The sequence below is a fragment of the Diabrotica virgifera genome, chromosome 9 (genome assembly GCF_917563875.1).
Source record: "Diabrotica virgifera virgifera chromosome 9, PGI_DIABVI_V3a".
Taxonomy (NCBI): Eukaryota; Metazoa; Arthropoda; class Insecta; order Coleoptera; family Chrysomelidae; genus Diabrotica; species Diabrotica virgifera.
In genome coordinates this window covers 30,892,849-30,915,295 of record NC_065451.1, presented here as the reverse complement: position 1 = coordinate 30,915,295, position 22,447 = coordinate 30,892,849, and the positions used below count along the sequence as shown (strand labels likewise).

Here is a 22,447-nt window from a genome sequence, read left to right as displayed (position 1 = left end):
CCACGACCGATCCGGGTTATCGAAAATCCGAGATAGCCGGAGAATATGGTAAAAATTAATAAAATACGGTATACTTACAGATAAACTCCGTTAGAATTGAAATAACATGAAATATATTTATAAATATGCACAGTATTACCTACTCATTAAAATTACTAAAAAAAACACCAAACCCAAACGTAAGCAGAACAATACCAGACACACAATACTAAAGACCATTGTTTATAAAAGAATTTTTTAAATAGTCTTTCCTAAACAATGCTGACAGTTTGAAATAAAAAGGAATAGATACTACAGACAGCTGGCTGTTGTTTCTGCGGCGTGTACTATGAGTCATTTTTAATCTCGTGTTCAAATTACACACAAGTACACGACACAGAGAGTCTAGACACATTATCTCTCAAATATTATATTACATACATTTTTATTGTTGAAAGGATTGTCTGATAATTAACTATTTTGATTGGAAATAAGCCACAATTAAATTGAAAAATACAAAATATTGAAAATCAAAATGTTTATCTGATGAAAATCGGTCCGGGTTAGCCGGACTTCCGGGTTATCGGGGGCCGACTTATCGGGGTTCCACTGTATCTACAATCTACATTTTAAATCCCAAATCATGATTTGCAAAGTTTATTCATTGTAAATCATGATTCGGGAGTACTCCTCGTAACATTCAACATGTCTTGGTTTGTTTATTTCTAGTGCATCTTTATTGTGATTTTAGTATAGCTTTAGGCATTTTTAGTATAAAAATAATGAAGGTAATGTTCAAAGCAATGTTCCTTTTGTACTTGGCAATGGTATAGGTTCGCCAACCGTGTGAATTAACTAGCGCTACTTTCATGTAAATTCAAATTACCTCACTGACTCTTATGTCCAAAAGGCTCTTAGAAATATTCTAACAAAAACTAAGTGATTAGTGAAACAAACAAAAGAAATATGTTCCCTTCGGGGAACTTATTAGGATTTGATAATAATGGCCAACCAATTTATCAACAAATGAATACTATACAGGATGTCCCAACAATAAATACCCAGAACCAGTCAAACCAAACAGCAGTAAAACCGCAAGTACCATTTTTGTATTTTAATCAAACACCATCTAACCAGATAACAAATCAGATGTCATGCCTAAACCAAATACCTATTCCAACCCAAATAGCTATACCAAACCAAGTACAATTTCCTAGTCAATCAACTGCACAAAATATTCAAAACACTCAAAACCCTATTCAGTCACAACACACAACATTATCCACAAACCCTCAATGCTCACTCTCATCGTCACAAAACACCAATAACTACACAGATAGCGATAGCGACATAGAACTTAACGAGACAGAAAACCAAAATAAACATCCTTGGCAAGAAGTTGCCAATAAGAGAAAAAGGATGTCAATCCAAAAAGGAGAAAAGGAAGATGCCAATAAGAGGAATTTCAGTAATTCGTTTGGTATTCCATCCTTACCTGCAGTTTTTCTGTTCTTCAGTTTTTCTAGTATTTTTCGTACTTCCTGTGCACTTATATTAACATCTTCATTTGTAGTAATTTCTGGTGTTTCCGGTTCTAACATCATTTGTTCTTCCTCGGCATAGAGCTTTTTTAGATAGTCAATCCATGTATCCTTTTCTATGTGTTTTGGTTCTATTAGTTCCTTTACCTCCGTTCTTTGACCTCTTATAAAGCGCCATATTTCCTTTTGGAGACCATAAAAATCATGTTCCATTTCTTTCGAAAAACGTTCCCAGTGATCATTTTTAATTCTTCTTACTACTGAATGTGTTTCGTTTCTTATAGTCTTATAATTAGGGAGCGGATTTATATGCGAGCAATTTTGATGAAATATGCGCATACATATGCAGTAAAAAATTACAAAATATGCGCAAGATATGCACAAAAATTTTTAAAAATGCGCATTTTGAGAAACCAAATATTTATCTACAATAAAATGAATGTATCGATTTTCCACTATCTTCTTGATTTTTTTATGGTATCGTTGTAAATTTCTGGTACGTAATTTTTTTCAATGAACTTTCATTGCCCCCCCTCCCTTTTCTTGCAATATATTTCCAAAAAACCTTTAATCATAGGATTTTCCAGTTTTTTTTTTAAATCCGACTTAAATTTATATTGTTCATTGGATGAAGTCATCAACGATTGTCTACTGTCAATTGGTAACTGATCAAAACTACTTTCGATTTGCTCATCTTCTTGCATTTTGACTTATGTAGTTCTGTCCCGACGTGTTGTGTAACCAAAAATTTTCGCTAAGGTGGTATCTACGGCAATAACACATACTTTTTCAAACTGTTTAAACTTAAAATGTTGAGGAAACAGCCAAATATTATTTATTAAAGAAAAAAGAGGAAGTAAGCAATCTTAAACTCACCATTCTATTACATGCTTTGCGGAATAATTTCCATTGGTGTAAAGAAGCTGGGGATAGATTCTGATCTGGGAATAAACCAAGCTAGAATCTTTCGGCATATTGCACTATTCACAAACAAAAGTACTTTTAAACAAAAACTAAACATTCGCATTGACTGACTAAAGGTGACTAATTGTACTGATTTACGGGATCTGATTTAAATCATATTTAAATTTCCGTTAGAGAATCGCAAAACGATGTTTAGAGGTGTAAATATTCTCTTAACGATAGGGTATTTAACATCCTACAATCATTTTATGACAGCGTACTAAACGCACATTGTGGGAAAGTGCGGTGTCACATTATGCGTTTTGACCGGATGCGGTGGAAACGCATCCGTTTCCAACGCAACCGGACCGACGTGTCACACTATGCGTTTAGTCTGGTGCAATTTGTAAACGCGTGACGATGTCTCAAAACACATCCGTTTCCAACGCAACCGGACCGACCTGTCACACTATTCGTTTTGACTGGATGCGGTGGAAACGCATCCGGTCAAAACGCATAATGTAGCATCGCACTAAAGATCAGGAGTTTTCTAGGAAAAACCGAAAAGGTAGGGAATGAGCCGACTCCAGGTAGTTCTCGAAAAAATATGACAGAAAGTGCGGGAGAATATTTTGTGTCGAATTAAAAAATTTTAAAATTTTTTCGTTTGGACAAAAATGATTTCAAAAAAGGCACATAATATGCAAGTTTCTTTAAAAATATGCAAAATTTGGTAAAGTTCACAAATATGCGAAATATGCAAGCAATATGCATTTAGTATAAAATCCGCTCCCTACTTATAATTATCGTATGTCTCTTGTATTTAGTTGACATGTATTTTAGGTAAGCTTTTTTTCTTCTCTTTACATTTTTCCTTCACTTCTGTACAAAACCATGGAGTTCTTCGTCTTGGAAGCGATTTATTTTTATTAATGTTTCTTTCACCAAGAACTTCCTTGGCTGAGGCTAAGATATTAGACTTAATTTTTGCCCAGCTTTCTTCGACTCCGTCGCTTTCTGTGATATACATGTTGCTGCTTTTTTCCGTTAGTCTTTTTTGGAATATGTATATTGTGGAGTCGTCCTGTAAGCTTTCGACTTTAATCTTGGTGCTGTATTCTGCTTATTTTGTTATCACATATATGTGTGTTTTCATTCTGATTTTGCACAATACCAATTTATGATCGCTTCCTATTTCTGCTGATGTTAGTGCTCTTACATCCAAGATTAGAGACGGGTGTAACTCTCTATTCGACAGAATATAGTCTATCATAGATCTTTGTCCTCTAGTGCAGAGGTCGGCAACGTTTTTAATGTAAAGAGTGAAATACTAAATTAAAAAAATCATGGCGGGCGCCAACTATTTTTTGACCTAACAAATATATAAATATAAACGTATAAAAATATACGTTTTGAATTTCTTGTCTAAATTAACAGTAGTTTAAGGGCGCACTAAAATTTATTGACGGGCGCAGTGGCGCCCGCGGGCGCCGCGTTGCCGACCTCTGCTCTAGTGTTTTCAAAAGTGTATTTGTATTGTTCTTTGTGAGGGAAAAATGTATTGTTAATTCGTATTTCATTTATGCTGCAGAGGTCCGTCAGAAGGTCTCCGTTTTCATTTCTGATATTTTCATTATATCGCTGTTTTATTCCCGGAACTGTGTCATTACCAACACGGGCATTAAAGTCACCCATAATGATTATATATTCATCATTTGGGATCTCGTTTATTACAGTCTGAAGGTGTTCATACAAGTTTTCTCTTATGGTGGCATCCCTATCTATTGTTCTCAGGTGCATAGATCGATATCACGTTCAGAGGTTTGACATCCAGTTTGACTTTTACACTAACTATTCTTTCGGAGATATATCGGCACTCTTGTACTTGGTGTATAAATTTTCTGTGGACTAGCAGAGCGACTGCTCTTGGCTCCTAATAATAATAAAATTGTTTTCTATTACTTCCATTTAGCGCGCCTATGAGTTAATGTGACAATATTCAAGTTATGTAAAACAATCCCGACGCACTGTTGCCAAAGTTTCGCAGAATTCTCGAAAAAAGGTGTGCTACTATTTTCCGAAGTGATATTGATGACGCGTTACTGTTGGCTATTAAGTTGTAATCCACGTGGTAAACTGAAAATTGATTAAAGGCTCAATGGTGCAACGCGTATGTTTCGTAAGCTGAGCTTAAGATATTTGTCTTAAGTTTAATAGCCAAGAACAATCTGACCCAAAAAAAAATAAAGGAAGGATGAAAATTTGGGAATAGGTAGTTGAAATTGTCCATTATTATATAAGCAAAAGTTTACAATTCTACATCCCCTTCATTTTATACAAATGTAGGGGAGTACTCCTCGGAGGTGAAAAAATATACATTCATAATAAGTCCGGAATTGGATAAAATGACTAATTCTAAGCAACTTTTTTTCTATATCGTTTTTTTTATAGAGTTTTCTATAGAGTTAACTTTTCGAGTTATTTGCGAGTGAATATGTTTATTTTTAATAAAAAAAAAACATGTTTTTGAACGGTTTTTCGAAAATTACTCAAAAAGTAAGTATTTTATCGAAAAAAATATTCTTATCAAAAATATAGCTTATAAACAAGTAAAAAAAATGGTGTATACATGAAGTCTGTATACCCAGTAGAAGCGGAGTTGTAGCTAATGAAACATAAGTTCTTATTCGTCAAATTCAAAATCGAACATTTCAACCTGAAATAACCAAATAACGGAGCACTTTTCGGGGAAATCTCATTACAATGTTTTTAAAGTGTTTAGAAAAAGGTTTATTTTCGTTTTTTAAAAAAACTTTTAAATTAAATGTAAGTGAGTTACGCTCAAAATATTGTTGGTTCCTTTTATATTTTACTAAAAAGAATTGCGAAAACCACCCCCTAATTAGCATCCCAAATAAAAGTACTCGTGAAGGCTTCACAAGTAGTGATGTTACAAAGTTACAAGAGAATATTCTCGGCCAGAAAATTCTCTCGAGAATATTCTCGGCCAAAATTTTTTATATTTTCAAAAACCGAAAAAAAAAAAAAATAAAAACTAGATACGGGTCAAATTATTAAAATTATAAAAATGTGTAGATATATTGTTTTTGCCAATCAAATGAACCACTAGCAAGGGTGTTTACAGTGTTGATATTTATTGTTTTGGTGCAATATTAACGTGCAAATATTTAGAATGGTGTTCATTTAAGCAGAGAAGAACAAGTTGAGGAAACTGAGTTTGTAGATAATTTAGCAACTTTAAAATATGGTGATGAGTCGGCTGAAATAAGGGCAGATTTGTCACTTTATCGGTCTGAGGGATTTTTTGGAAAACCATACGTTGTAAAATCAATTGAAAAACTAAAAAAAATAGCTGTTGATATATTAAGCATGCCTTCATCCAGTGCAGCGACTGAAAGAAGTTTCAGTACTTATGGTTTTTTTATCCACTCCTCTAAAAGAAACCGGCTCACTGCTGAACGGGCTTGTAAGGTAACTTTTATTGCTCACAATTTAAAATTGTTAGACGTAGACCAATCCATGACTGAGCTGGCCACTCGTGAAAAACAAAATCCCACAACTCATCAGTACATTGAAATGCAGATTGTAGATGACTGGGATGAGCTAATGATAGAAATAGATTCTGAATCTGAGGTCTCATCTTTTATCATACCAAATCGATTATTTTCTGTTAAGAAGAAAATTTCATTTTTTTATCAAAGAAATTTTGTGTTTTCTGCTGTTTTTGTAATTTTTTTATATACAAAGAACACAGTTGTTTCGTCTCATAATTTTGTATATAACATCATGATTTTTAAAACCCTATTTTTTATTTAAAAAAAGTGTGTGTGTGTGTGTGTGTGTGTGTGTGTGTGTGTGTGTGTGTGTGTGTGTGTGTGTGTGTGTACTTTGTACGCACGTAAGAAGTTATACTTCTATTATATGATTTCAAGGAAATCAATATACTTCAAACAGTTTATTTATATTTTATTTAAATATAAACTAATTTTAATACTTACTACTTTCCAAAAATGTTTATTAAAACAATACCAAAAATTGAAAAAATAAAAGAATAAAACACAGCTAAAACACAACTAAATACCGGTACTCACATACGGCTCAGAAACCTGGACACTCACTAAAAGAGAGGAAACATTGCTAGCCACCTTTGAAAGAAAAATCTTGCGACACATATATAAGGGCACAAAAGAAAATGGAATTTGGCGAAGAAGGTACAACTTTGAACTATACGAAATATACAAGGATCCGGATATCATAACATTCATTAAAATAGGACGGCTGCGTTGGATGGGACATGTAGAAAGAATGGAAGAAGGCGAAATACCAAAAAAAATATTCAAACAGATGCCAGTAGGAAAAAGAACAAGAGGAAGACCGAAGCTGAGATATTTAGAACAAATAGAAAATGATATAAAAACCTTAAAAATAAAAAACTGTAGAAAAAAAGCACGAAACAGATCAGAGTGGAGAAGAATCCTGGAACAGGCCAAGACCCAGAAAGGGCTGTCGAGCCAATGATGATGATGAAAACACAACTAAATACGTATTTTCTTAAAAAAAGTTTTTATAATATATACTTAAAATGAAGAAATGTATAAAAAATAAAAATTTGCATTGGGGATGGAACCCGTGTATATAGGGCTTTTCATCGATTGTCATTTGTTTCGAGCTCCTGTCATATGTTGTATAATCTGTGTATAATATTAGTATACACGGATTATACGACATATGACAGAAGCTCGAAACAAATGACTGTGAATGACAAAGCCCTATTAGGTCATTAGGTTGTGAATCAAGCACGTTAAAACGCAGCCAATTAGACACGCCAACTGAATGTCTTAAACGTTTTGACAGTTGGTCATATTTGTTTATTGTGTCAATTAATCAAATTAGTTTGATTTTTGTGGAAATAAAATATTATAAATACAACAAAATATGGAGTAAGAAAACAATATTTTTGATGAATATTGGTAGAAATTTTGTTAGGAATCAAATTGTGTAAATCGAAGCACTACCTACTACATTTTCCAAATAGGTATGTAATTTTTTATTACAATACTAAAACATTTACAGTTTACCTGTTGGAAATGATGTTAATTGTTGAGATGAATTAAGAGATTGTTGCACTTTGATTTGACGAATATATTGAAATAAAAATATTATACAAAAACATGTATGTATGCTACACTCAAAGTCTTTAGATGAACTGTTGACTGCGTTCCTTCTTCCTTCGTTGGTATGGCAGAGGGGCAAAGGGAACATACATTAAAAGGCGCACACATCAGGGGCGGCGTTGCACAATGGCTCGAACATCCTCCCCACCTTGAAAGGCTCCTTTCAATCATCTAGAGGTAGTGGACATATTTTGTTGAACCCACGTTTAATGATGCCAGTAGAAGTCTTGATTGTAGCTACTCGATTGATGTTGTCCCTTCCAGGATGTACACTGAGTATTCGGCCTAGCTGCCAATGGGTTGGATTGATGTTGTCGTCCTTTATAAGGACCAAGGCTCCATCTGTGAGAGACTCTTGATTTTTCTTCCAGCGCCCTTGACTTGTAGCTGGGAGATGTACTCGGTTTTCCATCTTGCCCAAAAGCTTTGGCACATCTGCTGGAGAAGCTGGTATCGATTTAGTCTGGTGACCTTTATATCGGTTAGATCTTGGTCTGGAACTGCTGTGATTGGTTTTCCAATAAGAAAGTGAGCAGGTGTTAAAGGACTGAGGTCATTAGGATCTGGACTAATAGGAGAAAGAGGGCGTGAGTTTAAAATTGCCTCTATTTGAATTATTAAAGTTTGAAACTCTTCATAAATAAGCGCAGTTTTTGACAAAACTCGTTTTAGATGTAATTTAGATGATTTTACTCCGGCTTCCCAGAGTCCACCAAAATGAGGTGAATAGGGCGGTATAAATTGCCATTCAATTTCTAGGGAATTTGTTAGTTACCATAATTTGTCTCTTAATTCAGGTGCATTTAAAAGAGATGATAATTCTCGTTGAGCACCTATAAAATTGCTTCCATTATCTAAGAATATTTTACGGGTTTTCCTCTGCGAGACACGAACCTTCGTAAGGCTTGTAAAAATGCTTTAGATGAGAGACTTGAAATCAATTCTAGGTGTACGGCCTTGGTGCTAAAGCAAATGAAAAGACCTATGTAACATTTAGTGGTTTTGCATCCAACGACCTTTTTTGTCTTTTATGAGAAATGGACCTGCATAATCAACACCCGTTATTGTAAATGGACTAGAAGGCATTACTCTAGCACTAGGAAGATTTCCCATAATAGGCTGAATGGTTTTTGCATTAAATCTAAAGCATCTTACACACTTTCTGACAGTAGCACGAGCTAAGTTGCGACCGGATGTGGGCCAGTAAGTATCTCTTATAGTATTGAGAAGTAATTGAGCACCACCGTGTAGTAATATAAGATGTTGTTCTTGAAACAATAGTTTTGTGAAATGATGATTTCCATTAATTAGAATGGGGTGTTTTTTATTGAAATTGTAGTCAGAATACTTAAGTCCACCGCCAACGCGCAAAATATTCTGACGGTCTAGAAATGGAGTGAGACCACATAACCTATTCTTTGATGCCAGGTACTTGTTGTTTGATAATCTCTAATTTCGTTACAGAATGATTGATTTTGACTAACTTTGATTAATGCATTTAGGGAATACTTTAGCTTCGATAATGTCAAAACACCGGTGTTGCGATTATTTCTGTTAGCACAATTATTTACAAATCTGAAGATGTAACTCGTGACTCTACACATCTTAGAGAAATTAGAGAATCGATCAAACGGAAAGCTCAAAATATCTGGTGCATTTTGAGCTAATAGAGTTTGAGTTTTTAGCTCTGGTAGGTGGTCTACTTTAAATTGTTCATTGGGCCAAAATTGTGAGCCTAGAATTATCCAAGATGGACCATGCCACCATGTTTCAGAATTTAATATTTGACTGGGAAACATGCCTCTTGAAATTAAATCTGCTGGATTTTCCTTGGTTGAAATATACTTCCACTGGTAATTTTTTGTTAGTGATTGTATTTCCGACACACGGTTACCTGTGAAAGTTTTTAGTAAATTTGGACTGGTTCTTACCCAAGCCAGCGTTATAGTTGAATCGGACCAAAGGAAATATTGATTAAATTTTAGATTTATGCAAGTCTGAACTTTATCAATTAGGCGAGCCAATAGCAAGGCACCGCAAAGCTCTAGACGAGGAATACTGACTGTTTTTACAGGTGCAACCTTGGATTTTGCACACAACAAACTTACTTGTACCTTGCCATTTTTATCGGAACTCCTAATATATACACAGGCACCATATGCACGTTCTGATGCATCACAGAAGCCGTGCAACTGCAATTCTGCTGGATTGCATAATATAGCATGCCTTGATATTGACAAATTATTTAATAGTGGAAGTTCGTTTTGCAAGCTGATCCGTTTAGAATAAAGTTCTTCAGGTAAATTGTCATCCCAGGATAATTTATTGCACCATAAATTTTGCATAATAATTTTACCTATGATAGTACATAGGCTTAATAGACCTAGAGGATCAAAGATTTTTGATATTGAGGATAAAATGGATCTCTTAGTGATTTTTTGTTTAGAAAAATTTGTATTGATATGATAGAATAAACTATCATTCGAACACGACCATATTAGCCCTAAAGTCTTGGTCTTATTGTCATCGCTTGGAAACACCATTGTCTCAGGTGAAAACAACCGGTCTCTAATACCTTGGATACATTGCTGCAAATATCTTGAGCCTCTTGAATAGAATCAGCTCCGGTCAGCATATCGTCGACATAAAAGTCTTCCTTGATTATTCTTGCAACCTTTGGCTTAGAATCTTCAATCTCATTTGCTAATTGTACCAAACAACGTATAGCGAGAAAACTAGCTGAAGCTTGACCGTAGGTGACAGTGTTTAACTCGTACGTTTGTAAAAGTTTTGAAGGATCTTCACGCCATATGACCCGCTGCAATGGTCGCTGTTCTGGATTTATTAGGACTTGCCGATACATTTTAGCGATATCGGCAGACACGACATAGGCATATTTTCGAAATCCCAAAATTATAGAAAATAGGTCGTGTTGAAGAATAGGTCTTATTAGTTGAATATTATTTAAAGATATTCCATTGGTAGTAGGAGCAGATGCATCGAAAACAACGCGTAGTTTTGTAGTAACGGAAGATTCTTTTGTTACTCCATGATGAGGTATATAGTATTGACATTGACCATCATTTTGGTCTAATATAGCTGACATGTGATTGAGTTTCTCGTATTCGGACATAAATTCAATGTATCGTGATTGCAATATAGGATTTTTGACCAAACGTCTTTCAAGAGCATAGAATCGTTGCTCCGCGTGAATTCTTGATTCGCCTAAGCTTTCTGGTCCTTGTTTTAAGGGTAGATTTACAACAAATCGCCATTTGGTATTTCTTGTTGTACTTGTTTTGAATATTTCTTCACATAAAATCTCATCTTGTGAAAAAACCGTGTGAATATCTAGTCCTTCAAGCTCCCAAAATCTAGCGACAGATCCGCTCCAATAAGCATATCAATTGAAGAGGGTTTGAAAAACTCGGGATCTGCAAGTTTGATATTGTGGGGAAATTGCAACTAGGACATACTAAGAAGATTAGCTGGCACATAACCCGTAATTTCTGGTAATATATAGCAAGTCAAATTGGCCTGGAAGGTATTATATTTAGATTTGATTGATACCTGGCACTTGGTTTTGACAGAAGAAATGTTATTGGTTATGCCGAATATTGACAAATTAGTGTTTTGAGTGTGAAGATTGAGTTTTTGTTGAATGTCTTCTGTTATGAAGGAAGTTTGGGATCCGCAATCAAGGAGAGCTCTAATTGAGTGAAGATTGTTTTGATTGTCACAAATGAGAACGTATGCGGTAGATAATAAAACCTGTCCTACCGATATAGAATTAGATACGCTGCTATTTAGTACATTTGTGCTCCCTTCACCTGAGCATTGCTCACTTAACGGAGTGTCATCTTTATCGTCATGGAGAAGTGTATTATGTTTTCATTTGCACTTCTTACATGGACCCAATTTGCACTTATGTTTAGTGTGTCCTTCTCTTAGACAATTAAAGCATATTGTTGCTGTTTGATTAACGAACTGGATTCTATCGCAGACCGAAAGTTTTAGGAAATCGTTGAATCTGTATATTGAATGTTCACCCTTACAAAATGAACAAATATAGTGTCCAGACATGAAAACCTTTGTTGTCTTCGCGGTCCGAGAAACCTGATGTGATTTATTATTGTGTGTGTTAGGTGAAATATTGGGTGCGTTCGGACGACCATAGCGGCTGGCTGTCAGCAGAAATCGGCTGAGTGGTTGTATCCAGCCGTGATAGGGAAAGCTTAGTAAATCTCTCAGCGGCTGGCTTCCAGCGGTGACGTCTGACAGCTACTGCTGGCTCAGCTGTCCAGCCGCTGTGGTCGTCCGAACGCACCCATTATTTTTGTAATTTAAAGAGTCTACAAAATTAGCTCGCTCACGCAAAAATGTCAGAAATTGGTCCAAAGTAGGTGATTTGGTTGTATTACGCGTTTGTCTCTCCCAATCGCTTAGAGATGCGTTGTCGATTTGTTGACAAAACCAAAATATTAACAAACAATCCCAATTTTGAATAGATTACCCTAATTGCTGTATTGCTCCCAAATGTTTTGAGATATTGTCAGCTAATTGTTGTAACTTTTCATGCGAACCCTTGTGAATAGATTCCAAAAGAAATAAAGCACCTATGTGATCATGCAATAGTTTTTTAGTATTGTCGAATCTTTCGCACAACGTATCCCATGCTACTGTAAAGTTATCCGCGGTGTACCGAATGTTGCTTATACAGGGTGTCCCGGAAAATAGTGCGTTCCTTTAAGGTATGGAGAGAATACACAATTTGGAACAAAAAAGTCCTATACCATTTTTTTCTAAAGTTAACCGTTTCCAAAAAAAAGTTAACATTGTTTTCCATATACCTGTATTTTAATGTTTGGAAATTTTAATAAACTGGCAACATCGTACGCACTACGGAATAATAACAGATAATAAGAACTCGTTTGTGATTGTGATTTACAGTATTTAAAATAATCCAACCTAATAGTAAGTAATACTTATGTATTTACTATTTGTTTACTAAAATTATTTTCTTTTGAAATGTATTGAAATAGGTACCTGTTGCATAATTTTAAAAGAATTACACATCTTTTAACATAAAAACACATCATCTTTTAACTGAACTAGTATTATGTATTTAGTAAGGTTTAAATGGGTTGAATGCTGAGTATTGCTGAGGGCTTTAACTGAATTACATAGTTTTAATAGTTTGCAGTGGAACTTAAATACACCGGATAATGTCTCAGTAATTTGTTTACTTGTGAACTGAAATAACTAAGTTGTACTTACTTGAAAATAATTATTTTACCGAATAGATGTTTCAAGTAACCTTTCACAAACACCATTCATAGGTAATAACATAATAGGTAATACACTCACTATTCGAAAACATTTTCGGCATTGACACTAAACAGGATTCTTTAAAACTATCTGTTTACTATCTATCTTCTATCTAATTTACATGGGACTGTCTATGCTTAAATTTGCGTACCGCATATAGTTGTCAGATTTAAATTTCCATACCAAAACGTATTTTAATTTTTTGGTCAAACGGTTGCATTTAGAAAAAAATGCTATAAGAGTTTTTTGTTCTACATGGTGCCTTCTACCTATACCTTTAAGGAACGCACTATTTTCCGGGACACCCTGTAGATGCCGCAGCATTGCCTTCTAGAGCACCCCTCAAATAGAAAAACTTTTCAATATTGGTTAGGTTATTGTTCTGGTGAATAATGTTAGAAAACGAGTCACGGAACTCGAGCCACTGTTCAAAGTGTCCGCTGAACTTTTTTAGAGAAATATCTGGCAACTTTAGACCACCAGATCGACCTGGTGCACATGTGGAACCGTCGTGATTTTTTAACAATAATTTTGCTGTAGCTATAATATTATAAAATTTAGTTTCAAATGAATCCAGCTCTTTGCCGAGTTCATCTAGTGCAGCATTGTCAGACAATAATTCAATATCGCTATTAATATTTTTAAATTCTATTAGTAGATATGTCATTGACTCTCTCTTTTAGAGTAAAAATATCTAAATCAGTTAATTTGTCTTTGTTGAGTGTATCTAAATATTTTTGTTCTACATGGTGCCTTCTACCTATACCTTTAAGGAACGCACTATTTTCCGGGACACCCTGTAGATGCCGCAGCATTTACTCTTTTTTGTTTTAAAATTTTTAAATCTGAATCAGACATTTTAATTAGATAAAATAAATTTAATTAAATAAAGATTTTAATTATTAGTAAAGACCAGAAAAAATTCAAAATGAATTATATTTGATTATTTGTGTTAATTCTAATTAAATTTTATTTCAATTTCCTATTTAAATTTATTTAATTAATTTCTATTATTAACGAAGAAAAATTTAAAATGAATTCGATTTAATAAAAAAGAAAAGAAAAAAAGTTATTATGAATTCGCCCTGTATAAAACTGTAATATAAAACATAACATGCAACCCTATGCATCGGCAATTAAAAACAGATAAAATATTTGGTAAACATCTGTGAGGGTATAAGGAAATATATTTGAGACTCACTTTCTTTATAGCTGCGCTGCCTGGCTCGCTGGGGCACTTAAGAAGGGTCGGTGTCGATTCTAAAAATAGCTCTCGGGACGAGGAGTTTAAAATCGACTATATGGCGGCTCTTAATGGTGATTTTGTGAATGTATTTTTCTAATTAATACACTTAATTAGTATATATTGCACTGCAACGCATTCGCTCGTAAGGACCATGGAAATGATGTTAATTGTTGAGATGAATTAAGAGATTGTTGCACTTTGATTTGACGAATATATTGAAATAAAAATATTATACAAAAAAATGTATGTATGCTACACTCAAAGTCTTTAGATGAACTGTTGACTGCGTTCCTTCTTCCTTCGTTGGGATGGCAGAGGGGCAAAGGGAACATACATTAAAAGGCGCACAAATCAGGGGCGGCGTTGTACAATGGCTCGAACACCTGTTATTTTTAAAAACTAACGAGCGATCCACAATTATTTGGATCAAAGCTATCCCTGCAAAAAATTACGTATGTCTTGTTTTAATATCTGAATTTATATCACTGGTTTATCACTTAATTTTAATTAACATTGTAAAACATAAAAAATCAGTCCAAACCTTTAACACATAATTTTAATCAAAAATAAAAAGAAAACAAAATTATAAGTAACAATAAATTAAATCAAAGAAGATGCTGTATATGTCCACCACCAACATCTCTACACAACCTAATTTTTTTTGTTGATTTGACATACACTGACAAGTACCTGAACATAGTAAAAGTTGACGTAAACTGGAAAGTATATCTGAATTAATAATAGACATGCACTGTATGTCTCTGTAGTTCAGAGCCACCTATGGTGACAATAATTTTGGATCATACGTTATTTTAAGTCACTACAATATTATAAACTTACTTTTGTCTCTGTTCTCACAACAATAAAAACCCAACATTTATTTTGTTTACCCGCATCCGCCATATTGAATAATTTTTGACAGGTCGTTGGAATACCCAATCAGAGCAAACGTATAACGTTTCATCTCCGCGTAGAGGGTTAAAAATTTTTGATGAATTCGCGCACATTTACATTTGCTCACAATCGCGTCTAAAGAAGTATAACTTCAAAAATAACTCTTTGTTCGGCTGTTATTCTGTATTCTTTTATTGTTAGAGTTTTTCCAAAAATCGCCATTTTATTTTGTAATCAATCGAAAACTAAAGTACACTTTGTGGATGCGCCGCTCGCCTAATATGTAAGTCCACAATGTAAACAAAAACTTTTATATTGACAACGTCAAATTATAATTTTCATGTCAGTTGACATTTGCTAGATGGCTAAATTGCCTTTAACTAAACCCCAATTCCATAGCAGCTTTTATTTTTTGTTGATAGTAAAAAACTGAACTTATGTACGGTCCGTCCAATATACTTACCGGTGTACGACATTATCTACGTCATAGATCTAAGTTGACATTGTTGCCCAATTACAAAAAATTCTTGAATTTATTTTAAATCAAATATATCACATAATTTTTGCGGAAGTGGATTATACAACAAACAAATTAATATTCAATGTAAATAAATAAAAACTTTAGAAATAGGAAACAAGAATTAAGTTTACGTTAAAGTAAATAATAAAAACAGTAAATATAATAAAACAAATACTTATAGTAAAGAATAAAAACAAATATGAAGTGTCATCACCACAACTGTCAAATAAATGTTACCAATTTATGCCAAAATGTCACCTTTGTTTGATCGGAGTTAGAGTGTAATCCGAACAACTGTGCTTTATAAAAACGCTTTATATTCCACTTATACGAATTAAATAAAACAAGTTAGGGTATGTTTCTTTAAATGTACATTAATAGAAATTTTCCAATATTTGTACGCGTATATAATGAAATCTGTCTATGGTCTGTTTTTAAACCAAGAGGAGTAATTCAAATTTACCGTGCCGTAATGCTTGTTTGTAATTGGTCCAACCTCAGGCAAGTTTACTCCACTGTTATCAAATTTTGACACTAATGACATTTATATAATTTTGACACTTTGACATTTCATAGATTAATTAAGTTACATCGGCGATTTTTTGTGTTTTTTGCCTTACTCCTTTAAATTTTAGATTGTTAGTGTGCTTTTATATAAAAACAGTTGTGTTTTAGAACTCTAGCGACATATTACTATAATATAATATTTATGGATTACTGTCGAAGGCCAACATGATCAACCAAAAAACAAGATGTATTTGGTAATTTTTCTAGTGACTTTCTTGGGTGAAAATCTGTCTTTTTAGTTTACTCCTCCTGGTTTAAAAACAAACTATAGTTGCTGTAATTCCCGTGTACTCGGCTAAATGATTCTAAAAAGGAACAGACCTACTGCCTAAATATTTCGTGTTGGTATCATGTGACGTCACTGGCTATGACGCGGATGACGTGCAACGGTAAGTATATTGGACAGACTGATTATTAATTTTCATTTTTGATTTAATTATACTGATTAACAAATAATTATAATTTCAGGTTTCTCTTGCAAAGATAAACAAACTGATGCGAGTGACCTATTAACAGATAATGCTAGAAGTAATCTACACACCGGGGAAGAATCTTTTGCTTGTGAAGTTTGCACCAAACAGTTTTCAAGCAAGAATGTGTTGAGAAGACATAATATGGCGGTGCATGCTGGTGAAAAACCATTTGAATGTGAAATTTGCAAGAAACAGTTTTCAATTAAATTATATTTAAAATCACATATGAGAGTGCATATTGGTGAAAAACCATTTGAATGTGACATTTGCACCAAACGGTTTTCAACTAAACAAGTTTTACAATCGCATATGAGAGTGCATACTGGTGAAAAACAATTTGAATGTAACATTTGCACCAAACGGTTTTCAACGCAACAAATTTTACAGTCGCATATGAGAATGCATTCTGATAAAAAACCATTTGAATGTAAAATTTGCACCAAACAGTTTTCAATGAAGGGTAATTTAACAGTTCATATGCATTTGCATACTGGTGAAAAACCATTTGAATGTAACATTTGCAGCAAACAGTTTTCAAGGAAACAAAATTTAATATCGCATATGAGAGTGCATACTGGTGAAAAACCATTTGAATGCGAAATTTGCACCAAAATGCTTTCAACAAAGGCACATTTAAAAGGGCATATGAGAATGCACACCAGTGAAAAACCATTTAAATGTGAAATTTGTACCAAACAGTTTTCAAGGAAACATGTTTTAAAATCACATATGAGAGTGCATACTGGTGAAAAACCATTTGGATGTAAAATTTGTACCAAACAGTTTTCAAGGAAAGAAAATTTAATATCGCATATGAGAGTGCATACTGGTGAAAAACCATTTGAATGCGAAATTTGCACCAAAATGCTTTCAGAAAAGGCACGTTTAAAAAGGCATATGAGAGTGCATACCAGTGAAAAACCATTTAAATGTGAAATTTGTACCAAACAATTTTCAACGAAACATGTTTTAAAATCACATATGAGAGTGCATACTGGTGAAAAACCGTTTAATTGTGAAATTTGCAGCAAACAGTTTTCAATCAAGGCTAGTTTAACAGTACATAAGCAATTGCATACTGGTGAAAAACCATTTGTATGTGAAATTTGCACCAAACGGTTTTCAACAAAGGCACATTTAAAAAAGCATATGAGAGTGCATACCAGTGAAAAACCATTTGAATGTGAAATTTGCACCAAAATGTTTTTAACAAAGGCACAAATAAAAAGTCATATGAGAGTACATACTGGTGAAAAACCATTCACATGCAAACTATGTTCAAGACAGTTTTCACATAATTCTAGTTTAAAAGTACATGTGCAAACTCACCGGTGAGAACAATTTAAAAGCACATATGGCAGTGCATACTGGTAAAAAGCCATTTGAATGTGAAATTTTTTAACAAACTGTTTTCAAAGAAGAAAATACATACAAATTTTTTTTATGCCAAGATATGTAAAAAACAATATTCATTGTTTAAGAGCACATGTGCTGACGCTCATTTGTCAATTGTCATTTTAAGAATTAATTGTGGGTACAAATAATAATTAGAAGTTGTAAATAAAGTTTATATAAAAATAGTAAATTTTCAATTAACAACATTGCTAAGAGTTATAAAAGTAAATACTGTAGCAAGAAGAACATATTTATACAGAAAGAGTCTGTAATTTGGAATAAATTCAATATCTCAAACACAAATTGTTTTTTTGAAAAATGCTTAGACCCGTCGATTTGTATTTCAAATTGTCCTTTTTGACATACAATAATAATGTATACAGGGTGTCCTAATATAGAGATATGACGTCATCATTGATTTTCTTAAATGGCAACACTGTCATTTTGATAGCTATTTTGATAGCATGTGTAAAGTTATACACAACTGCAACATATCAAATTTTTATTCTCTACCATTTACAAGATAATAGAAAATAACAAAGTTATATCTGTAATTTGGAATAAATTCAATAATTAAAATACTAATTGTTTTTTTTTTTTGAAAAATGCTCAGACCCGTCGATTGGTATTTCAAATTGTCATTTTTGAAATATAATAATAATGGATACAGGGTGTCCCAAAGTAGAGATATGACGTCATCGTTGATTTTATTAAATGGCAACACTGTCATTTTGATAGCTAGTTTGATAGCGTGTGTAAAGTTATATAGAACTGCAAAATTTCAAATCTTTATTTCCTACCATTTACTTACAAGATAATAAAAAATAACAAAGTTATGAAAAACAAGTGGATAATCAAATAATAATTGAATTATTTCAATTAATCAAATGCTCATAACGTTGCCCATTGACAATTTGACAATAATAGAGGGCAACATTATGAGTATTTGCTTAATTGAAATAATCAAATTCAATTATTATTTGATTACTTGTTTTTCATAACTTTTGTTATTTTTTATTATCTTGTACCTAAATGATAGGGAATAAAACTTTGAAATTTTGCAGTTGTGTATAACTTTAAAAACGCTATCAAAATGACAATGTTGCCATTTAAGAAAATCAACGATGGCCTCATATCTCTAAATTGGGACACCCTGTATACATTATTATTGTATGTCAAAAAGGACAATTTAAAATACTAATCGACGGGTCTGAGCATTTTTCAAAAAAACAATTAGTATTTTAATTATTGAATTTATTCCAAATTACAGATATAACTTTGTTATTTTCTATTATCTTGTAAATGGTAGAGAATAAAAATTTAATATTTTGCAGTTGTGTATAACTTTACACACCCTATTAAGATAGCTATCAAAATGACAGTGTTGCCATTTAAGAAAATCAACGATGACGTCATATCTCTAAATTGGGACACACCCTGTATACATTATTATTGTATGTCAAAAAGGACAATTTAAAATACTAATCGACGGGTCTGAGCATTTTTCAAAAAAACAATTAGTGTTTGAGATATTGAATTTATTCCAAATTACAGACTCTCTCTGTATGTACCTAGTGATGTAAAATTTCCGGGAAGATTTAAACGCCAGAAAGTTTCCGGTAATATTGGAGACAAAATGAATAACCATTTTTAATTTACATGTTTACTCTGATTGGAGTACGAAGGGAACCATTCTCGTTGAAAATTTACCGCGCTGAGCAGATGGGACGTGAATTATAAATTGTAAAATTCCCTCATCTTCCTTAGTCTTATCATCCGTTATGGCTTGCAAATTGTAGAAGCCTCGGAGGTGTAACCAGAGAAGGTTCCCATTGTTGTAAGTCTGGTGGGATGTAGAGTAACATTATGTTGTTTTATATGCCATTAGATTGAAAACTTAGTCTTTTGCTAGGAGTTGCCGCTAGGGCATCTATGCCATTTCGTTCGTTGAAATCCGTGACTGCACGCCGGGGTTTGTTTTGGTTGTATCAGAGAGAGCAGCATATATGCCTCCTGATGAGAGACTAAAGTTGTTTTGAAACCGGTAGAGGTGCTTGCTGCACTCTCTGATTGGACTAGAATATGGTGCGGCTGTATTTTCGTTTTGAAACGAAATTGAAAATGATTATTCACTTTTGATTTGCATGTTTACTCTGATTTAATTACGAAGGGAACCATTCTCGTTGGAACTTTACCGCGCTGAGCAGATGAGACGTGAATTATAAATTGTAAAATTCCCTCATCTTCCTTAGTCTCAGCATCCGTTATGGCTTGCAAATTGTAGAAGCCTCGGAGGTGTAACCAGAGAAGGTTCCGATTGTTTTCAGTCTGGTGGGATGTAGAGTAACATTATGTTGTTTTATATGACATTAGATTGAAAACTTAGTCTATTGCATTTTTATTAAAATTATTATAATAAATTATTCAAATCAGTAGTTAGCTTTACTTGTTCTCGTATGACGACTAAAAAAATCTGTTAAAAACTAAATGTCCAAAAATACTTTTAAAAGTTATTTAACTTCATTTTAAAAAAATTTCAAAATATTTGTTATTATTCATTATAATTTAAAATAAAAGAGGTTATTTTAAAAAAAAAATATTTAAATGAAAAAGATACCATACAATACACAAACGAAAATTGATTATATAGGAAGTTACTTCAGGTAATCTGTATTCCTATACAGATATAATCTGAAAGCCAAATAAAATCCATTGACCAAAGGTCTGCTTTTGCACAGAACTTTGTTAGTTCTGTGAAAATGTTTTCTTTTTAATCAATAAACTTGGGATGATTGGTTAATATCTTGTCTATACACTGCATAGCTAATATTTATGCTCTTCACCAGTGAGGCTTTGTCCTGTTAAAGAAGAATCAAGTTAGTTTGCAGCTTAGTGCACAGGTTTCACAGTCATTTTTTTCTTTTTTCTAATTTAGATCAGCATTCCTTTTCCTCAGACTTGCTGATTGGAAGTAATGGAATATTCTTGGTAAAAATATTTTCTGTATCCTTAAATGCCTCGACAACCTGGGATATTTTAAACATATTGCCTTCCAATAAAGTACGTACCTAATCCATTTCACAATTTTGGTGTTACCACAACTGCTACTTTTTGCAACTTTATCCAAAATATTTCATCACCCAGACAGTTCTGTTTAAAATTCCGTGAAAATTTTAAATTTTCTCCCTCTATGACCATATGCATCGGTAAAGCACTTTTAGACGCAATAATGTTATTTATACAACTGAAGCTATTAATGCATGAAGATGTCAAGTCATTTTTTAACAATTTTGAGATATCAAGGGTTAACACCTTATTATTATTATCCAGATTTAGCCATACGGCTCACACTCCCTCTAAGGGGAAAATTGACTCATCCCAGATACCTACGGTATCAAAAGGATTGAGGTCTGGTGGGACTCTTTCCGTGTTATCGAGCCTTAGCTGACTTGGAGTGCAGGTATATCTCCCAAAAAGTTTCGTACACTTCTGGCCGTCGCGAGTAGTACAGCTTTCTGCATGATCTTATAAAGATGTTCATTCAGACCCAGCTTTTTTGTGCTTTCGAGGAGGGTCTTCTGGGTACTTTGCATTCTCCATTGCCTTTGTATTTGAATTTGCAGATCTCTGTACTTGGCGATCTTTTCAGTAAATTTACTACGTAGATTATTGTTGTTAGGTATCGCCACATCAATTAGTGTTGTTTGTCTTGTTAATTTAGTAACTAGTACGAGATCTGGTCTATTATGTGCCACTGTTTGGTCTGTGAGCACAGTGCGGTCCCAGTATAGCTTGTAGTTGCCATCCTCAAGCATACTCTCAGGGACGTATTGATAATACGGGAGATGGTCCGTTTGGAGAAGTCCCAGCTTGATAGCTATCTCTTGATGAAGGATTTTTCCCACTGCGTCATGCCGTTGCTTGTATTCAGTTGCAGCAAATGCCTGGCAGCCCCCTGTAAGATGTTGGATGGTTTCTTGGGTTTGACATCCATATCGGCATCTGTCGTGTTGAATCTGAGGGTCTTTGATGATATATTTCAGGTAATTTCTGGTTGGTATAACCTGATCCTGAATGGCCAGTAATGAACCCTCCGTTTCAGGGAACATCTTTCCTGATGTCAACCAATAGTTCTACGCTGTATTGTCGACATAGTCTTGGCTGACCTCATTGGGATGTCGCTCGTGCAGAGGTTTACCTATCCAGGTGCGCATTTTTTCGTCTTTGGTGAGGTGGTTTATGCGCATTTCTGGTTCCCTCGGTTTGATCGGTGTTGTGTCATCGACTGCGCATATAGCGCGATGTAGAGTAGATGTCTCAGCATAATTTCCTTAATTAGCAATTTATTTATCTAATTGCTCACCTATATCCATAATTCCTCTTCCTCCTAGATTCCGTGGTAATGT

General features: G+C 33.8%; 1 protein-coding gene across 7 annotated transcripts in view; it reads left to right on the top strand.

The window, feature by feature from the left end:
• Window positions 1–22,447, top strand: part of LOC126892624 (zinc finger protein OZF-like) — a 151,450-nt gene that overhangs the window by 52,533 nt on the left and 76,470 nt on the right. The window contains exon 2 of one of the 7 annotated variants that reach the window (XM_050662240.1): window positions 16,642–18,328. The exons of the other annotated variants lie outside the window; for them this stretch is intronic. Coding sequence (XP_050518197.1) covers window positions 16,642–17,981 — 1,340 coding nt within the window. The 3' untranslated portion in view covers window positions 17,982–18,328. Of the gene's footprint in view, window positions 1–16,641; window positions 18,329–22,447 lie in introns of those variants that run through there. 7 annotated transcript variants of the gene reach the window in all.